Source organism: Xyrauchen texanus, chromosome 49 (genome assembly GCF_025860055.1).
Source record: "Xyrauchen texanus isolate HMW12.3.18 chromosome 49, RBS_HiC_50CHRs, whole genome shotgun sequence".
Classification (NCBI taxonomy): Eukaryota; Metazoa; Chordata; class Actinopteri; order Cypriniformes; family Catostomidae; genus Xyrauchen; species Xyrauchen texanus.
In genome coordinates this window covers 4,361,349-4,377,228 of record NC_068324.1, presented here as the reverse complement: position 1 = coordinate 4,377,228, position 15,880 = coordinate 4,361,349, and the positions used below count along the sequence as shown (strand labels likewise).

General features: G+C 38.6%; 1 protein-coding gene across 1 annotated transcript; it reads left to right on the top strand.

Annotated features, from left to right (window-relative positions):
* The first annotated feature begins 2,669 nt into the window (after positions 1-2,669).
* LOC127640404 (RNA-binding protein, mRNA-processing factor 2a-like) lies at positions 2,670-15,841 on the top strand. The gene is made up of 8 exons (XM_052122935.1): positions 2,670-3,103; positions 7,255-7,332; positions 7,428-7,466; positions 8,538-8,600; positions 9,805-9,955; positions 10,045-10,196; positions 14,761-14,831; positions 14,930-15,841. Exons 1-7 carry the CDS (start codon positions 3,050-3,052, stop codon positions 14,821-14,823), a joined length of 600 nt encoding a protein of 199 aa, XP_051978895.1. The 5' UTR covers positions 2,670-3,049; the 3' UTR covers positions 14,824-14,831; positions 14,930-15,841.
* Positions 15,842-15,880: the final 39 nt, after the last annotated feature.

Sequence of the window (15,880 nt, the reverse complement as noted above, 5' to 3'; positions counted from 1 at the left end):
CATCCGCCTCAAGGTTGTGCGTGTTGTGGCTTCACAAATGCTTTGCTGCATACCTCGGTTGTAACGAGTGGTTATTTCAGGCAAAGTTGCTCTTCTATCAGCTTGAATCAGTCGGCCCATTCTCCTCTGACCTCTAGCATCAACAAGGCATTTTCGCCCACAGGACTGCCACATACTGGATGTTTTTCCCTTTTCACACCATTCTTTGTAAACCCTAGAAATGGTTGTGCGTGAAAATCCCAGTAACTGAGCAGATTGTGAAATACTCAGACTGGCCCGTCTGGCACCAACAACCATGCCACGCTCAAAATTGCTTAAATCACCTTTCTTTCCCATTCTGACATTCAGTTTGGAGTTCAGGGGATTGTCTTGACCAGGACCACACCCCTAAATGCATTGAAGCAACTGCCATGTGATTGGTTGATTAGATAATTGCATTAATGAGAAATTGAACAGGTGTTCCTAATAATCCTTTAGGTGAGTGTATATATATATATAGGCTATTGTATTTACTATATACTAAATAAAATAAAATTATTATTATGATGTACCACTGCATATGTATTGTTGTCTTTTAAATAAGTTTTATCAAGTTATTATATATATTTTTTTAATAAATGTAATTTTTTAACCCATTGTTCATTATTTACATAATTCATTAATTACACAACAATGCTATATTATTAGACAAAAATCAGATTCTCATTTATAATGAGATAATGACTGGATGATTTTTGTTTTTAGCACCATTCTGATTTTCATTCTGTGTGTGAAAATCCCAGGAGAACAACAGTTACAGAAATACTCAAACCAGCCCACCTGGCACAAACAATCCTGCCACGGTCGAAATCACTGAGATCACATTTTTCCCCCCTCTGATGGTTGATGTGAACATTAACTGAAGCTCCTGACCTGTATCTGCATGATTTTATGCACTGCACTGCTGCCACACAATTGGCTGATTAGATAATCACATGATGTTTGTTGGTGCCAGACGGGCTGGTTTGAGGTATTTCTGGGATTTTCATGCACAACAGTCTCTAGAATTTACTCAAATGGTGCCAAAAACAAAAATCAACCAGTTCGAACTGACAAAGTCTACAGTAACTCAGATAACCGCTTTGAACAATTGTGGTGAGAAGAATATAATCTGAGAATGCTATTTGGAGATGCGGGCTGCCACTGTTTAGGCGGCATGAGGGGGACCTGCACAATATTAGGTAGGTGGTTTTAATGTTGTGGCTGATCGGTGTATACACAATCAGATCAGGTGGATGTTGCTCTAGGGGTCAGGGGTCACTGTGTGTGAGTTATGTGATAGATAGACAGACAGACAGACAGCACACATACATCCCCAGGAGGTCTGTTTTAGGTCTTTTGATCTGGAAAGCGTCACAATCTGATAAACATCTTAAAAAAGATCTGAATTATGAACATTCCAAATCATAAATGTCACAAAGACTCCTGCTGAATGTCTAATAGACATCTGAGAGGAACAGATACAATACGTCATAATAGACATATTGAAGATGAGCAAATGACGTAAAATAGACGTCTTCCAGATATAATCACACACATCTAATATACGTCTTGTGGAAGTACATGTCCTATCAGGGATATATATATATATATATATATATATATATATATATACATAGGCTATTGTATATACTATATAAATAAAATATAATTACTATTAAGATGTACCATTGCATAATTATTGTTGTCTTTGAAATAGCATAGCCTAGTCGCTTACCCTTCAAGTTATTATATATTTTTTTATAAATGTTATGTGTAAACCCATTGTTCATTATTACATAATTCATTAGCTACACAACAATGCTATATTATTAGATGAAAAGCAGATTCTCATTTATAATATCAAATTGTTGGTTTTTATTTTATTTTATTTTTTACATTTTTTTTGGCCAAAGCAGCACTGAAATTAGAATATTATGACTAAACATGAATTTCATATTTGGTAGTTGACTAAATATGACTTATAATCTGTTCTTGTTTTTTTTTTTTTTTTTTTAATAAACGTGTAAGAACTGTCAGCATAGTTGTTTTACAGGATCAATAATGTTTCACACGCGCATTGACCATAAAACACGCGCGACGAAATCAAGAGTGCGTCACAAGACCAAGGGGGCGCATCATGCGGGACAGGCGCACAGACCACACAGATCTGACTCTGAGAGGATATATGTCGATTAAATTAGCTGTGGAATATTTACTCAGAAACTGAATTCGTGTCCTCTTTGTCCAGTAATTTTGTACATCACATTTGAAAAGAGCCAATTAAATTAATTTAAGTAAGGTCGGAGCCAGTTTGGCCTGTAAAAATGCGTGCTTTATGGTCAAGAGCACCGCGGCATTACACACACACACACACATTCCCATGACTCATGGAGTAAAATACTTGTGCAATTATGGAGTAGAGGAAGTAGACAGAAGAGTGAGGGTTATACAGTATATAGGCCTAACATGTTATTGGGGAAAGAAGGGTTCTGTATGTTATTAATGCAGGGTTAGTGGGAAAGATACAGTTAGATATTTGGGCAGGCTTAAATCTGACGACACGGTTAGATGTAAAGGAGGGGTTAGAGAGTTGAGTATGTTGGTGATGGTAAAGTGGGCCGGGCCTCGCACAGCTGAGTCCCATCTGAGGCTCGTGAGCGCGCATTGAACATGATTGACCCGCTAATAGGACAGAAGAGCAGAGACGCACAACTTCAGCTTTAAATCTACCCAGGGTTCCTCTTTTCTCCTTACTTTCCATTTCAACTCAAACGAGCTTGATGTGAGCGAGGGGGGCAAAAACTCCAAAAAATCACCTCCTTTCCCTTCTCTCACCCTCACAGAGCACCTCTCACCTTTATTTTCGGATTCTGGCTTTAACTCACGGCTTCACCTGGGCACAAACGACACCGAGGTTTTCTTCTGCAACTTTAACGCACACCAGGGGAAAATCACCGACAGGGAAAACTGAGTTTTTGTTTTGTTCGTTTTTCTGGCACAAAGACAAAAAGAAGCGATAAGTTACACAATGAGTCTGAAGTCAGATTCAGAGACGAACACCAGTGTTTCATTAGAGGAGGAGGTAAGAAATAAACTTGTTTAGTAATATGAACTTCATTCAGTTAAGTGACAAGCTTCGCCGCGCGCGTGAAGTTAAAATACTCGCAAGGCGCGTGTTCGAGGGCGTTTTAGCGCGTGTCCGAGAGTTTGAGGTGTTTTAGTTGTTTAAATGCATGTGTTTGCTGTGTTTTAGAGGAATGTTTATGGGGAGTTTGGAGAGGAATGTGAAGTCTGTTGATGATTAATCTTGAAAGTTGGCAATGAAATGCGACTCCCTCACCTGATGACGCGCGCGCTCTCGTGTTACTGTATGTGTATAAAGTTTAATGGTAGATTTAACAAAGATCTCCAATGAATGCACTTTTTTTTTTTTTCTGTATTTTTCTTGTCTTTCACAAAGCATTTCTTTAAAGACAGCGACCGATTACTGACCGGGTTTATTTTAAATAATAAAATTATATGAACTCATCCAAGGTTGTACATTTAACGTGAACAATTCCCATCCCTCCCGGAATCTACGCCCTGAAGTCATCTAATTTTTTTTATTTATTTTTTTAATTACACAAATATTTTGGCCTAATTTAATATTTACGCACTTCAATTTCATAACAATTCTATCAAATAGAATTTTGTAATATTTAACAAATAATGTTTATTAAATATTATTCATGTTAATTGAATATAATTTAATGAATTAAAATGCCTACATCTTAAATTAATTCATAATTCAAATTATTTCGCATTCCAGGTAGGTATAATATAGTTTGGTGCAGCCAATGTTTGGTGTAATGCATTCCTAATTAATTGCTGTACATGTAATGAAAGTAATTTTAAAGGGATTACTCAATTTCTGTAATTTAGTTACTTCTGATGTATAAGTTACTGTATAGACTATAGAACAATTCTATTTAAAACAATATTGAATTTAATTAAAAATGTAAGGTTATGTTAAAATGTATGTTTTCTAGTTTAAAGCAGCCCCCTTAAATCCTTTGGTTCATGGATGGTTTTTGATTTATTTGAAAGAATTTAAAGACCAACTTCATGGCTATCCTTGTATTTTTCAGCTGGTCAAGGTTGATAAGGGTTTTAGAAATTAATTGGTAATAAGTTAGGCAATTACATCAGAGTAATTAGTTCAGTAATTTAATTTCACTGTAGAATGTCATAAGTAGTTAGTAATTAGTTACTTTTCAGAGTAAATTACCAACACTGTGTGCAGCTTATGTTTTATTTGGCCTCTACAGTTTCAAAATGAAAAGATATTCCTCAAACTGTTGCAGAGAAGCAAATAAATAAACACGAATCAATCTAAATGGGCCCTATTTTTTTATTTTTATTTTTTATGCAATTCTAGTGTTATTTATCCTCTCACTGTATAAAAAACAAAAAAAACAAAAGGATTGAATTGTTAAAAAAAAAAAATCAAAGCAACATGATTCAGTCCGTTTTTGAGTTCTTAATAATTGTTGAAATTCGAGAGAACTTGATTCTTATTCAATTATATACATTGTTTTAAATTACTTTGACATTAAGTTTAATGCAAACTTTTGCTTCTGATGAAAGTTATGTCTTGCAAGACGTATGTCTAATTATTTGACTGACACACAGTAGACCTCAGCCCTTAACAAGTGAATCTCAAAAACGGTGACCATCAACAAATCTCTTTCAGTTAAAAGATGAGCCCTTAACATCAATGCACAACAATTAACAAACCGAGGCAACAACAAGAGCATAAAGTCAAAGTCATTTTTAGTATCTGTGACTAAAGAAGAGGAAATTAATAAAATGCTATTTTAATTTTTTACTTTTTTTTTTTTTTTTTTTTTTTGTGTGTTTGGGTCCAGTCTAAAGGTCACCTGTGGACTTGTATATAAAATTCACCTAATATTTATATACTTCATTAGACTACACAACCATTATCATATTTTCCCTGCCAGAACACATCAACATGGTGTTCTGAGCCATTCTTTGTTTTGAAGGTGAAAAGGTAGAGTATATTGGCCTACATGGTCCTGTTCGTTTTAGTTGGAGGGATCTCTGGCAGGGTTTTGGGGGGAGTTGTGTCCTGTCATTGTTCGTGTGCAGCATTGGGACCGTGCATTTGGTGTGGCGTGTTCAGATTGTTCATTGTGCTCAAGCCTGGACCTGCAGTAATCAGGAAAGGGGTTTCCTCCCCTCGAACCGACTGCTCACGGCCCCATAATTACCCTTTGTTTCAGTCCTGAGAAACATGCATCCCATTTTGCTGACCCATTGAAAATGAGTTGCTAGACAAATATTTGTTTATTTTTGTTATTAAATGGCACATTATTTGTTTTTATTCCTTTTTGATTAAATTCCCCTTGTTTATTTACCCTCTCAGCTGTTGGCAGCAGTAATGCTTGTTTCATATTTCAAGAACATTGAGGCTGATCAGAAAGTTTATGCTGAAGGGGTTTTAAACTGACATCAACCTGAACTTGGAGTTCTTGATAACCGGTCCGCTCTTCCCTGCAGCTGTTCTGACTCCCAGTCGGTCAGGAAATTATGGGTTTCCAGGTAATGCTGTATTGGTGGAAATGTGTAAAGGCTGAAAATCAGTGCGGTTGTGACGTTTAAAATTAAAGCGTGATTTTCTCCAGTTACGGATTCTTTAATGGTCTGATGCAAGTTTTTTGCTTTTTAATATGGCAGTATCAGTTTTAATGTGGAATGTTGTATACAGGTGTTTCTCACGAAAACCATGATGAAAGTGTCCTGGTCCAATTTTAGTCCAAAAAATATTTTTCTAAATTGGTATTTTTGTCTTCCATTTACAAATATCTAAAATATTCTTAAAATATGATTAATATATTATGCCATTTTGCTTGTCAGTACATAAAAGGAATGGTTCACCCAAAAATGAAAGATTGCTGATCGTTTACTCACCTTCAGGCCATCCAAGATGTATCCGAGTTTGTTTCTTCATCAAAACAGAATTTAAGATTTTTTCGGATTTAATTTCAGGGCTGCTCCTCCTTTAAAAAATGCAAGAAAATGTACAAAATTGACGGCCAAAAATCCATATTTGGTGTGCATCAAAATAATCCACTCAAGTTAAAGTTCTTCTGAACCCAAACGATTGATTATTTTTAGAAACAAAACAATACTTGTATACTTTTAACTACAAATGTTCACTTCCGTACACCTCACTGTGAGAGGGATGATGTAACCTCGCTGGTATGGTCACATGGAGCAGGAGGCATCATTGTTTACAAGAGAAACTTCCAGACCAAAGCCGTTCACAAACCAAAATGGTCCAAAACAATATAAATAACAATGCCGTTGCGTCTACTTATGCTTTTCCTTTAGCAGAAATATATATAGGCTATATGAAAGTCAGGAATTCAAGCACCACAAGCACAGATCGTGAAACCAAGTGTGAGCGTTTACTGAGATTTACAGGGTTTATACGGTGAGATCAATGGTACAGGTGATATCACACAGAAGAGAAGCTTCACAAACTGAAGAGGTGGTAACGGGCGAAACGACAGGGTAAATGCTAAACCGATATCGACGAAGACCATCCAAAAAATCCAATTAGGCTTTTTTTTTCTCTCTCTCTCTTGAGTGTGCGCAAAGTTGCTACATCTGTTGTTGAATGCAGACTACTTTTGAGGAACCACAATTTGTGGGATAAAATGATTTCTAGATCATAAAACTGTGCCAGTTGGTTTGTTTTCCAGTGTTCATACTTCAATCGTTTCTCCTCTCTCTGTTCACGTTAATATAATTTATCCATTCTGTTAATTTGTTGCATTAAATTTAGATGTTCTACCTTCCACTCCCATTGGTGCAGAAATGCTGTTCGTGCCTTGCAGAACTTTCTGCATCCATGCCAAGGGTCACACACACACGCCTGATCACCACGCGCACACTTCTGCTCACCAAACTAACACAATCTCATTATTTATCGAACGCGTTCAATCTCAAATGGCAAATTCTACAGAAAATGAAGAAATTCTGACACTGTAGGAAGGGTGAGAGACAATCAAAGGTGGTTAATGTTGTTGTTTTTTTTTTTTTTTTTAAATGTATATTATTCAGGTGCACATTTAAGATCAATAGAAAGCACTCCTAGGAAAGGTCACTGGATTACTGAACACTGTCATATTAGTGTGCTGATGTCATTTGGGTATTTTCCTGTTGTAGGTAAGAACACTCTTTGTCAGTGGCTTGCCTGTCGACATTAAGCCACGTGAGCTTTACCTGCTGTTCAGACCCTTCAAGGTAAGGACATGAACATCAGAACTACAACTGAAAGCATTTAGTTTTGGTTTTAAAATTTTTTTATTTTTGTTTTACTTCTCCTTTTTATCCAACAGGGATATGAAGGATCTCTGATAAAGTTGACCTCAAAACAGGTAAAACGTTCAAATTGGGCAACTTTTAACTTGCAGTGTTTATTCAAAAATGTATTATTTATTTTGCCTGTTTGGAGACGACGTTGAGATGAAGTTTATCAAAAATGGACCTCAAACATCTTGTACTGGTTTCCCCAAGAATAATAACCATAGAAGCTAGCATGGTAAAAAGTTAACATCTATATGTCTCACACCGCAATCAACCACAACATTAAAAACCACCTGCCTAATTCTGTGTAGGTCCCCCTTGTGCCACCAAAATGGCACCAACCCAGAATAGCATTCTCAGTTTATATTCTTCTCGCCACAATTGTACAGAGTGGTTATCTGAGTTACTGTAGACTTGGTCCGTTCAAACCGGTCAAGGCATTTTGCCACAGAACTGCCGCTCGCACCAACGATCATCCATATGATTATCCAAGCAGCCAATTGTGTGGCTGCAGTGCATAAAATCATGCAGATGCGGGTCAGGAGCTTCAGTTGATGTTCACAACCATCAGAATGGGGGGGGGAAATGTGATCTCAATTATTTGGACCATGCCATAATTGTTGGAGCCAGATGAACTGGTTTGAGTAGTTCTTTAACTGTTGGGTGTGAAAATCCCAGGAGATTCTCTAGAATTTACGCCGAATGGTGCCAAAAACAAAAAACATCCAGTGAGCGGCAGTTCAGTGGAAGGAAACGCCTTGTTGATGAGCGGGGTCAACAGAGAATGGCCCTGGGATTTTATTTTTTTTTTTTACTGTATTGGTTAATCACAAAGCTGTACAGAAAATTTGACCTTAATGGTTAAACCTTGATGACTCTGTGATTTAATTATTTTCCTTTTCATTGCTTTGACAAATGAGGGTTTTTCTTTTGCATGGCTTTTTTTTTTTTTTTTTTTTTGTGGAAATGTTACATTGCTGAAAATCATAATGGCAGTAAATAGGCTTTTTTTTTTTTCTTTTTTTACTATGCAAACATTTTGTTCTTTATAATTTAGGGGTAAAATATGACCTAGACCTGTTCTTGACACCTTGTGTGAGATTCACCCTGATATCTGTCTGATGTTTCTTTCCACCCTCTAGCCTGTGGGGTTTGTTACCTTTGACTGCCGATCTGGGGCGGAAGCGGCCAAGAACGCGTTGAATGTAAGTAACCATTGGTCTGTCAGTAAGCTGAAGTGATGGCAACTTGCTTATTGGATGTTCTGGTGCCCTCCAAACTTCTCTCTTAAAAAGTCTGACTCTGAAGGAACTCTTTCTGTACTGTTGGAAAATATTCTCTTGTGTGGGTCCCAAAGAAAAGTTCCATAATGTCATGTGTTTCTGGCTGGATGTAGAGCTTATGCAGACAGGCACTGGTGTGTCTTACAGTATACATCCATTGTCAAAAGTCTTGACAGTGACATAAATTGTGTTTTGCAAAGTTTGCTGCTTTAGTATTTGTAGATTTATTTTTTTCCACATGTTTCTATGGTATAATGGAAAACAATAAGCATTTCATAAGTTTTAAAGGCTTTTATTGGCAAAAACATTCAATATATGCAAAGAGTCAATATTTATAAGTCTTTACCCTTGTTCTTCATAACCTCTGCAGTTCGCTCTGGCATGCTGGATATCAGCTTCTGGGCCAAATCCTGACTGATGGCGATCCATTCTTGCCTTATTAGTGCTCTTTGAGTTGATCACAATTTGTGGGCTTCTGTTTGTCCACTCGCCTTTTGAGGATTGACCACAGGTTCTCTATGGGATTAAGATCTGGGGAGTTGCCTGTCCACTGATCCAAAATTTCAATGTAATGATCTCCAAGCTACTTCATTATCACTCTTGCCTTGTGACATGGTGCTCCATGCTGGAAAATGCACTGATCACCAAATTGCTCCTGGGTCATTGGGAGAAGTTGCTCTTGCAGGATGTTTTGATGCCATTCTTTATTCATGGCAGTGTTTTGGGGAAGAATTGTGAGAGAGCCCACTCCCTTGTATGAAAAGCAACCCCTCACATGGATGATCTCCGGATGCTTCACTGTTGGCACGACACAGGACTCATGGTAGCGTTCACCTTTTCTTCTGACTATTGATTTTCCAGATGTCCCAAACAGTCAGAATGGGGATTCATCAGAGAAAATAACTTTGCACCAGCCTTCTGCTGTCCAATCCTTGTACTTCCTGCAGAATGTCAGTAAAATGGTCTTTAGCTAATGGAAGTTTGGCTAACTGTGCATTAAAATGAGATGAATAGGTAGTGTCCTGTATATTACCTTCAGAAAATGGTAAATACCCTAGAAGTCATTTCATAATTTGCACACTGTATAGGTGTTTAAGTCATTGCTTCTGTACTTGTTTGACCTCAGGGAATCCGCTTCGATCCAGAGAGTCCTCAGACGCTGCGACTGGAGTTTGCTAAAGCCAACACCAAGATGGCGAAGAGCAAACTGATGGCCACACCGAACCCTTCCAATCTGCACCCAGCTCTAGGCGCACACTTCATTGCGCGAGACCCATGTGAGTAAAAAAAACGTTCTGTAGTTCCGTTCATGGTGATTCAGCATATGGTTCTGTATGTAATGCTTGGGTGTTTTGTGACTCTGTAGATGACCTGACGGGGGCAGCACTGATTCCGGCATCCCCTGAGGCATGGGCTCCATATCCTCTGTACACCACTGAACTGACTCCAGGGCTGCCTCATGCCGCCTTCTCCTACCCCGCTGCTGCTGCAGCAGCTGCCGCCGCCCTGCATGCCCAGGTGAGGGATCAACCGGTGTGTTCCTTTTTTTTTTTTTTATTCATCACTACGCCCACCATGTGACTCATCCAAGATGTGTTGCAGGTGGTTTTTTTGTACAGCAGAAAATAAAGGTATATTTAAAGGGTACTTTTCCCCAAATGTAAATCTTAATTTACTCACCCTCATGCCCTTAAAGTATCATAAAAGTAGTCCATGCAGCACCTATATCATATTCAAAGTCTTCCCACCAAAACCCAATGTCAACATGCTGTATAGTAGTTTTTCACAATACCAAAATTTCTTTAGTCTGCTAACCTTCCACATAATGCCAGAGGCGGTGTCAGAGGTTTGCTATGAATATGACGAAGCCCAGTTACCCAGAATCCCCCTGAACGGCATTCCTCTCTGCCTGTGAGCGTTGCTATGCAATCGCATCAAAGAAAAGCTGTTTTTAATTGCCTCGCATGTTTGATTATGACTTGGTCATTGAGCGAATCTGTGCCCACGGAGGGCCTGTTAAACTTAAGCCAAAACTGTTTTTACGATCTATTAAAAACAGCACATGTTCAAATTCTCCCCCACAACAGCTTGCCTTGAACTACTCTTGTAGTTTACATATTTGTACTGGTGAAACTTCTGAGAAGTCTTTAAAGCTGTACCAGTTTTGAGAGCATAACAATTTACATTTGGCACTGATGTCATTGGTTAGTGTATTTCATACTTCCATGTTCACATTTATGAAGAAATGTGAGCGGTTTAGAAGACATTAATTGTGTTTGGAAAGGAATACTCACTTATTGCACAATCATCCTGGGTTTTCAATGCAGGAAATGTGAACTGTGCAGACAGTGCTTGAAGTGGAAGGAAAAAGTGCACGTACCCTCCTTAATAGTTTTGAACCCTGTCAGGATATAAGCATGTTTGCCGGTTCAGTGACTTTTGCTATCTTACGAGCACTACAGAAAAGAATGGAGAATAAAGTTCATTTTATTTTGAAGGTTTGGTTTTTGTCATCGACTTGCCTTTTTGTGAAAAAGGTTGTGCATATAAGCTCAAGCTGGCATCAATTCTGTAAACCGTGTGTAGTTTTGACTGCACCCAGCAGCTAAGCAATTTGCGTAGAGGCATTTGATTTAAGACTCTCTATATAAGACATGCTCAAAGTTACTGGTTCATATTTTGGAGAACAGTGTAACTGAACTATGGCCACTCCAAGCTGTCGAAACTGGACCACCGATGCTCTGGCAAAAGTTGAGTTGTTATACGTTTGTGTAGAGAGTGCTTGGATGTTTGCCTTAATGATCAAAATCATTTGGAGGGTTAAATAAAAGTGACTGGCAGAGTGCTTCAAATCTAAGACTTTCATTAAATAAAGCCTTTGATCGTACTGGGAGACTGAGAAGTGGTGGTACGCAAGAGAAACTGCCGGTCCTCTGTAGATTAATTGGAGAATTGCGTACTGGTGAGTACCCGCCCACTTCAAGCACTGTGTGTGGAGTGTACAAACTATATATATTACCGAAATACTAAGGGTGGTAGGTTCGCAAGATAATCCGTACAAAGCCTCCATCCTGACAAAGTTTATCGATCATGCGACTGGACTGTGAAGATGGTTGTCATGGCAACAACCAATGAGAGTGAAAGGTCATGCATTTTACCTGCCAATTCTCAGTTATACAGCATCCAAGCATATATGAAGTTGATTTGGCTTGTGTTTGCAAGTAGTTTTTGATCTTTTAACCAGACAAACGCCAAAAGGAAAATCTTGTTTTATCATATGTGGACTTGAGGTTGACTGAAGGTGTAAATGTGTTTTGTCAGGATCTCCAAGGGGTTGTAAAAGGTTTTGTTCTCTGGGTGAGAGAGACCGAGCACGCTAATGGATCCACATGCTAGCCCGGTCAATGTGGAATGTCACTCTTCAATTTTCTGAAGATCCAGACTGTTCTTGTCTTCCATGTAGTTAATCACACACACACCTTGGAAGCATTTACTGTTTAACAGCTGACGGAAGTGACGTTTGAAGCTAATTTAATGTGTTGCCGCTAGCTATAGCATGCTGGCCAACCTCGGTTAAACACTTGAATAACATACAAATTCACACTGTGGGGTTATGGTAAAGCATTCAGTTCACATTTGTAAGGTGCTGTATCCACTGAAGTGCTGCTACATTAATTTACAACTGTCAGTCCAGCAGCACAGCCAGGTAACTCTGCCCCTTCAGCCAAGTATGTCAAGCCGCGTGCACAGCATACATGGTTTCCAAAATCCGCTTTGACAGTTGGGGGAAAAAGTGCATCATCCGGGTAGTTAAAGAACACTACTTTTTGCTGCATTTTCAGTGTTCACATACTACTTCCACTACAAAATGGTGTAGAATAGCGCAAAAGTATGCGGTTTGGGATGCTCCTTTTTAGTTTCGAGAAATGTTTTTAGAAGTTTAGGCACTTTAGTGCTAAGAGTTTCCGCAATTGATGAAACGGCCATCCATAAAAGCAGAAAAAAGCCAATGTTGCACAAGTTTCTGGTACTTAAATTACATGTAATTCCAAGTGTCTTGATGCTTGTCTGTGATTTGCATCAATAACTTCCTGCTTTTGTTCTGCACTATCATTTACAGCAAGGAAAATAAAAAGGGAATTCCTCCTGGCATGTTTGTGTGTAGCCTGAATGATGCAACTAGAGTGTGCATTTAACTTCTTTCCCAACACAAACCTGCTAGAAGGAGATTAAAATTGCTCCGACATTTGAAAATGTCCTGCACTTTGTGTGCTGCTGGTCAGTTGTGCATTCAAACCAATTGAAGTCTCATAAAAAATGCGGGAAGTCTGTTAAGTGAGTTAAAGGGCTGAAACGGACGTGCCGGGCTGATGGTTGTTGTTCTCTGGCTCTTGGCAGGGGAAGTGAGTGTTTTGACGTGGTTTGGGAAAGCCAGGACAAGGAGTTAATGTCATCTTGCTGAAAGATGTTTATAGATGCACTGATAAGAGTTTCCTGCTTGGGCAGTGCGTCCATATTGGCATCAGTATATTATGAATGCCTGAGGTGGAGTTTGTAGTAGAAATTGCAATTTTCTGGCATCCGCCCTGCCCCGAGTTCTTTCGTACTTTTAAGGTTGAAACATGAGCTTTGAAGTATGTGAATGCGAACACTTCTAGCTATTCAAGCTCAATTTTGTGTTGAATTTCAAAATGTATCGGATTGGGATGTATCGGCTGCTGGTATTTATCAGCCAATTACTTGCCAAATTAAAACCATTGGCATATCTGGTACAAGCATGAAAATGCAGAAATGGAAAAAACAATGAGGTTTTTTTTTTTTTTTTTTATAATTATCAACATACTTGTTTAAACTCAAGTTCAAATGCACAATCCAGAAATGGTGATTTTTAAAATTCAACTTTTGTTACTCTCTTATTAAAGGACAAACTTGCATTACAGACGATTGTTGAAGTGGCACTTCTCTGTACATGATGAGGGGAAACCATCCCAAATGCTTTCTCACTTTGATTTTGGCCTGATTGAGTTGAGATTAAAATCGCAGTGTGGTCTTGCACGAACTTTAAAATGTAGTATGCATTTCAGCACTGCGTAAAGCAGCACCGCCTCTGTCTGGATGCCATTAGAATTTAAAAGGGCGCTTTGTTTCTTTTGGGTTTCATTTTTTATTTTTCCATGTTGTGGTTGACATTTCTGTGGCATTGCCCAACATATGCATGGAATTAGAATATTATAAATTATCATATACAGTACATGTAAATGGAAAATGTGAGAACAGAAGTGCAGAAATGTTTTAGAAGTGTAAATTATAATTTTATTTATTTTCTCCCCAATTTGGAATTCCCAATGCTCTCCTAAGTCCTTGTGGTGGCGTGACTCACCTCAGTCAGGGAGGCGGAGGACGAATCTCAGTTGCCTCCATGTCTGAGACCGTCAATCTGTGCATCTTATCACGTAGCTTGAGCGAGTTACCACGGAGACATGGCACATGTGGAGGCGTGACAACTCGTCACGTGCCCCACCGAGAGTGAACCACATTATGGTGACCACGAGGAGGTTACCCCATGTGATTGTACCCTCCCTAGCAACCGGGCCAATTTGGTTGCTTGGGAGACCTGGCTGGAGTCACTCGGCATGCCCTGGATTTGAACTTGCGACTCCAGGGGTGGTAGTCGGCGTCTTTAACTAAATAACCTATTGATACGCAATCCCCTGCACGCGGTAGTGACTCCTTTTAATGTAGAATTTTGAAGCCAACTGTATCACCCCCTTGAGTACTGGGAGTTGTTACCTCCACAGTAACGCAAGAATGGATGTCAAACATGTTCAACCGGACCATGCATTGGAAATGCAGTGTTCAAGCGTTCACATCTGCGTCCATATACTTTTAGTATATGGGCGCAGATGTGAGTTTGTTGGCCTTCAATTCAAGAACACCTATAAACCATTTTTGGTGTTATAAGGTTCATGAGTTGGCTATAATGGTACTTTGGTGACGTGGTCTCTGGCAACCTCCATAAACATCTTTATTTGCTATTAATTTTAGATCTAGGAGAACCAATTGAAATGTTTCTCTTTTGTAGATGCGCTGGTACCCGACACCTTCTGAAAGTTCGCAACCAGGGTGGAAGTCACGCCAGTTTTAAGTTTTCAAGTGAGTACTTTTAATTTGTATTTTTTTTTTTTTTTTTTTTTACACAACTCATGCAAATGGTCATTTGACTTAAGTGTGTCTTTTCATTCTTTCCCCAGATGCCATGAATTCAGTTCCGCACATTTTGGTTTTCTGCTCCCGTTTGAAGGGGAACTTGGCTCAATATTTAATTTTAATCAGGTTTATTTAATGGATGCATGAAGGATTATTTTAGAAGAGGATATCATCTTTAAAGCTCTCTGAGAACGTGGGGAGATGCCAAGGACTCTTGACAAACCTCATGGTACGTCTCATTTCAAAACTTGTGCTTGGCAAGTCAGTCATGTGCAGACATCCGCATTTCAAGCTGCTCCATTTCCGTTTGTTTTTTTGGGGGGTTGTCATTCTGCATGCATTAACGCATGCAAAATGTCATGTCTGCTCAGTTGCGTTCGTGTTGCCATGACTATGTCCCAGTTAACCCTAAATGTTTTCAGAATCTCATTTTTGCATTTTTAATGACAATCCAGTCTTTTCTTTTTTTTTTTTCTTCAATTTAAAAAAAACTGATATGCACTGGTTATTTGTTTCTGGGTGTGAACTCTTCAGCAGATGAATTTGTTTTCAGATCTTCAATCTATCTTCCATCCTGTTCTCACCGACCCGCTCTGTGTCTGCTTGGAGAATATTGAACAAAAAAGAAATGTACAAGTATTTTTGTACATTTGGTGTAATGAATATTTATGCATTTTTGTGCAATTAAATAAGTATATATGTATGAGCAGTTTATAGTGTTTCCTTGTGTTTGTTTTATTTGTTGATGGACATCGAGTCTCATAATCTGTTTGAAGTAAATAAGTGCAATTCTTGATTTAATTGTTTTGATGCTCTGTGTTACATACTGAAGTTTCCAGACTGTGGCAGTACTGCAAGATTAAATGGACTGCTAACATGAGATTGCTGTATTACAATATTATAAGCGAAAAATGCTGTTTTTCAGAATGTGAAACTGGAGAATAAAAAGAAATCTGGAGGAACTTGTGTGGTTTGAGTTTTTCTAGTCCACCTTT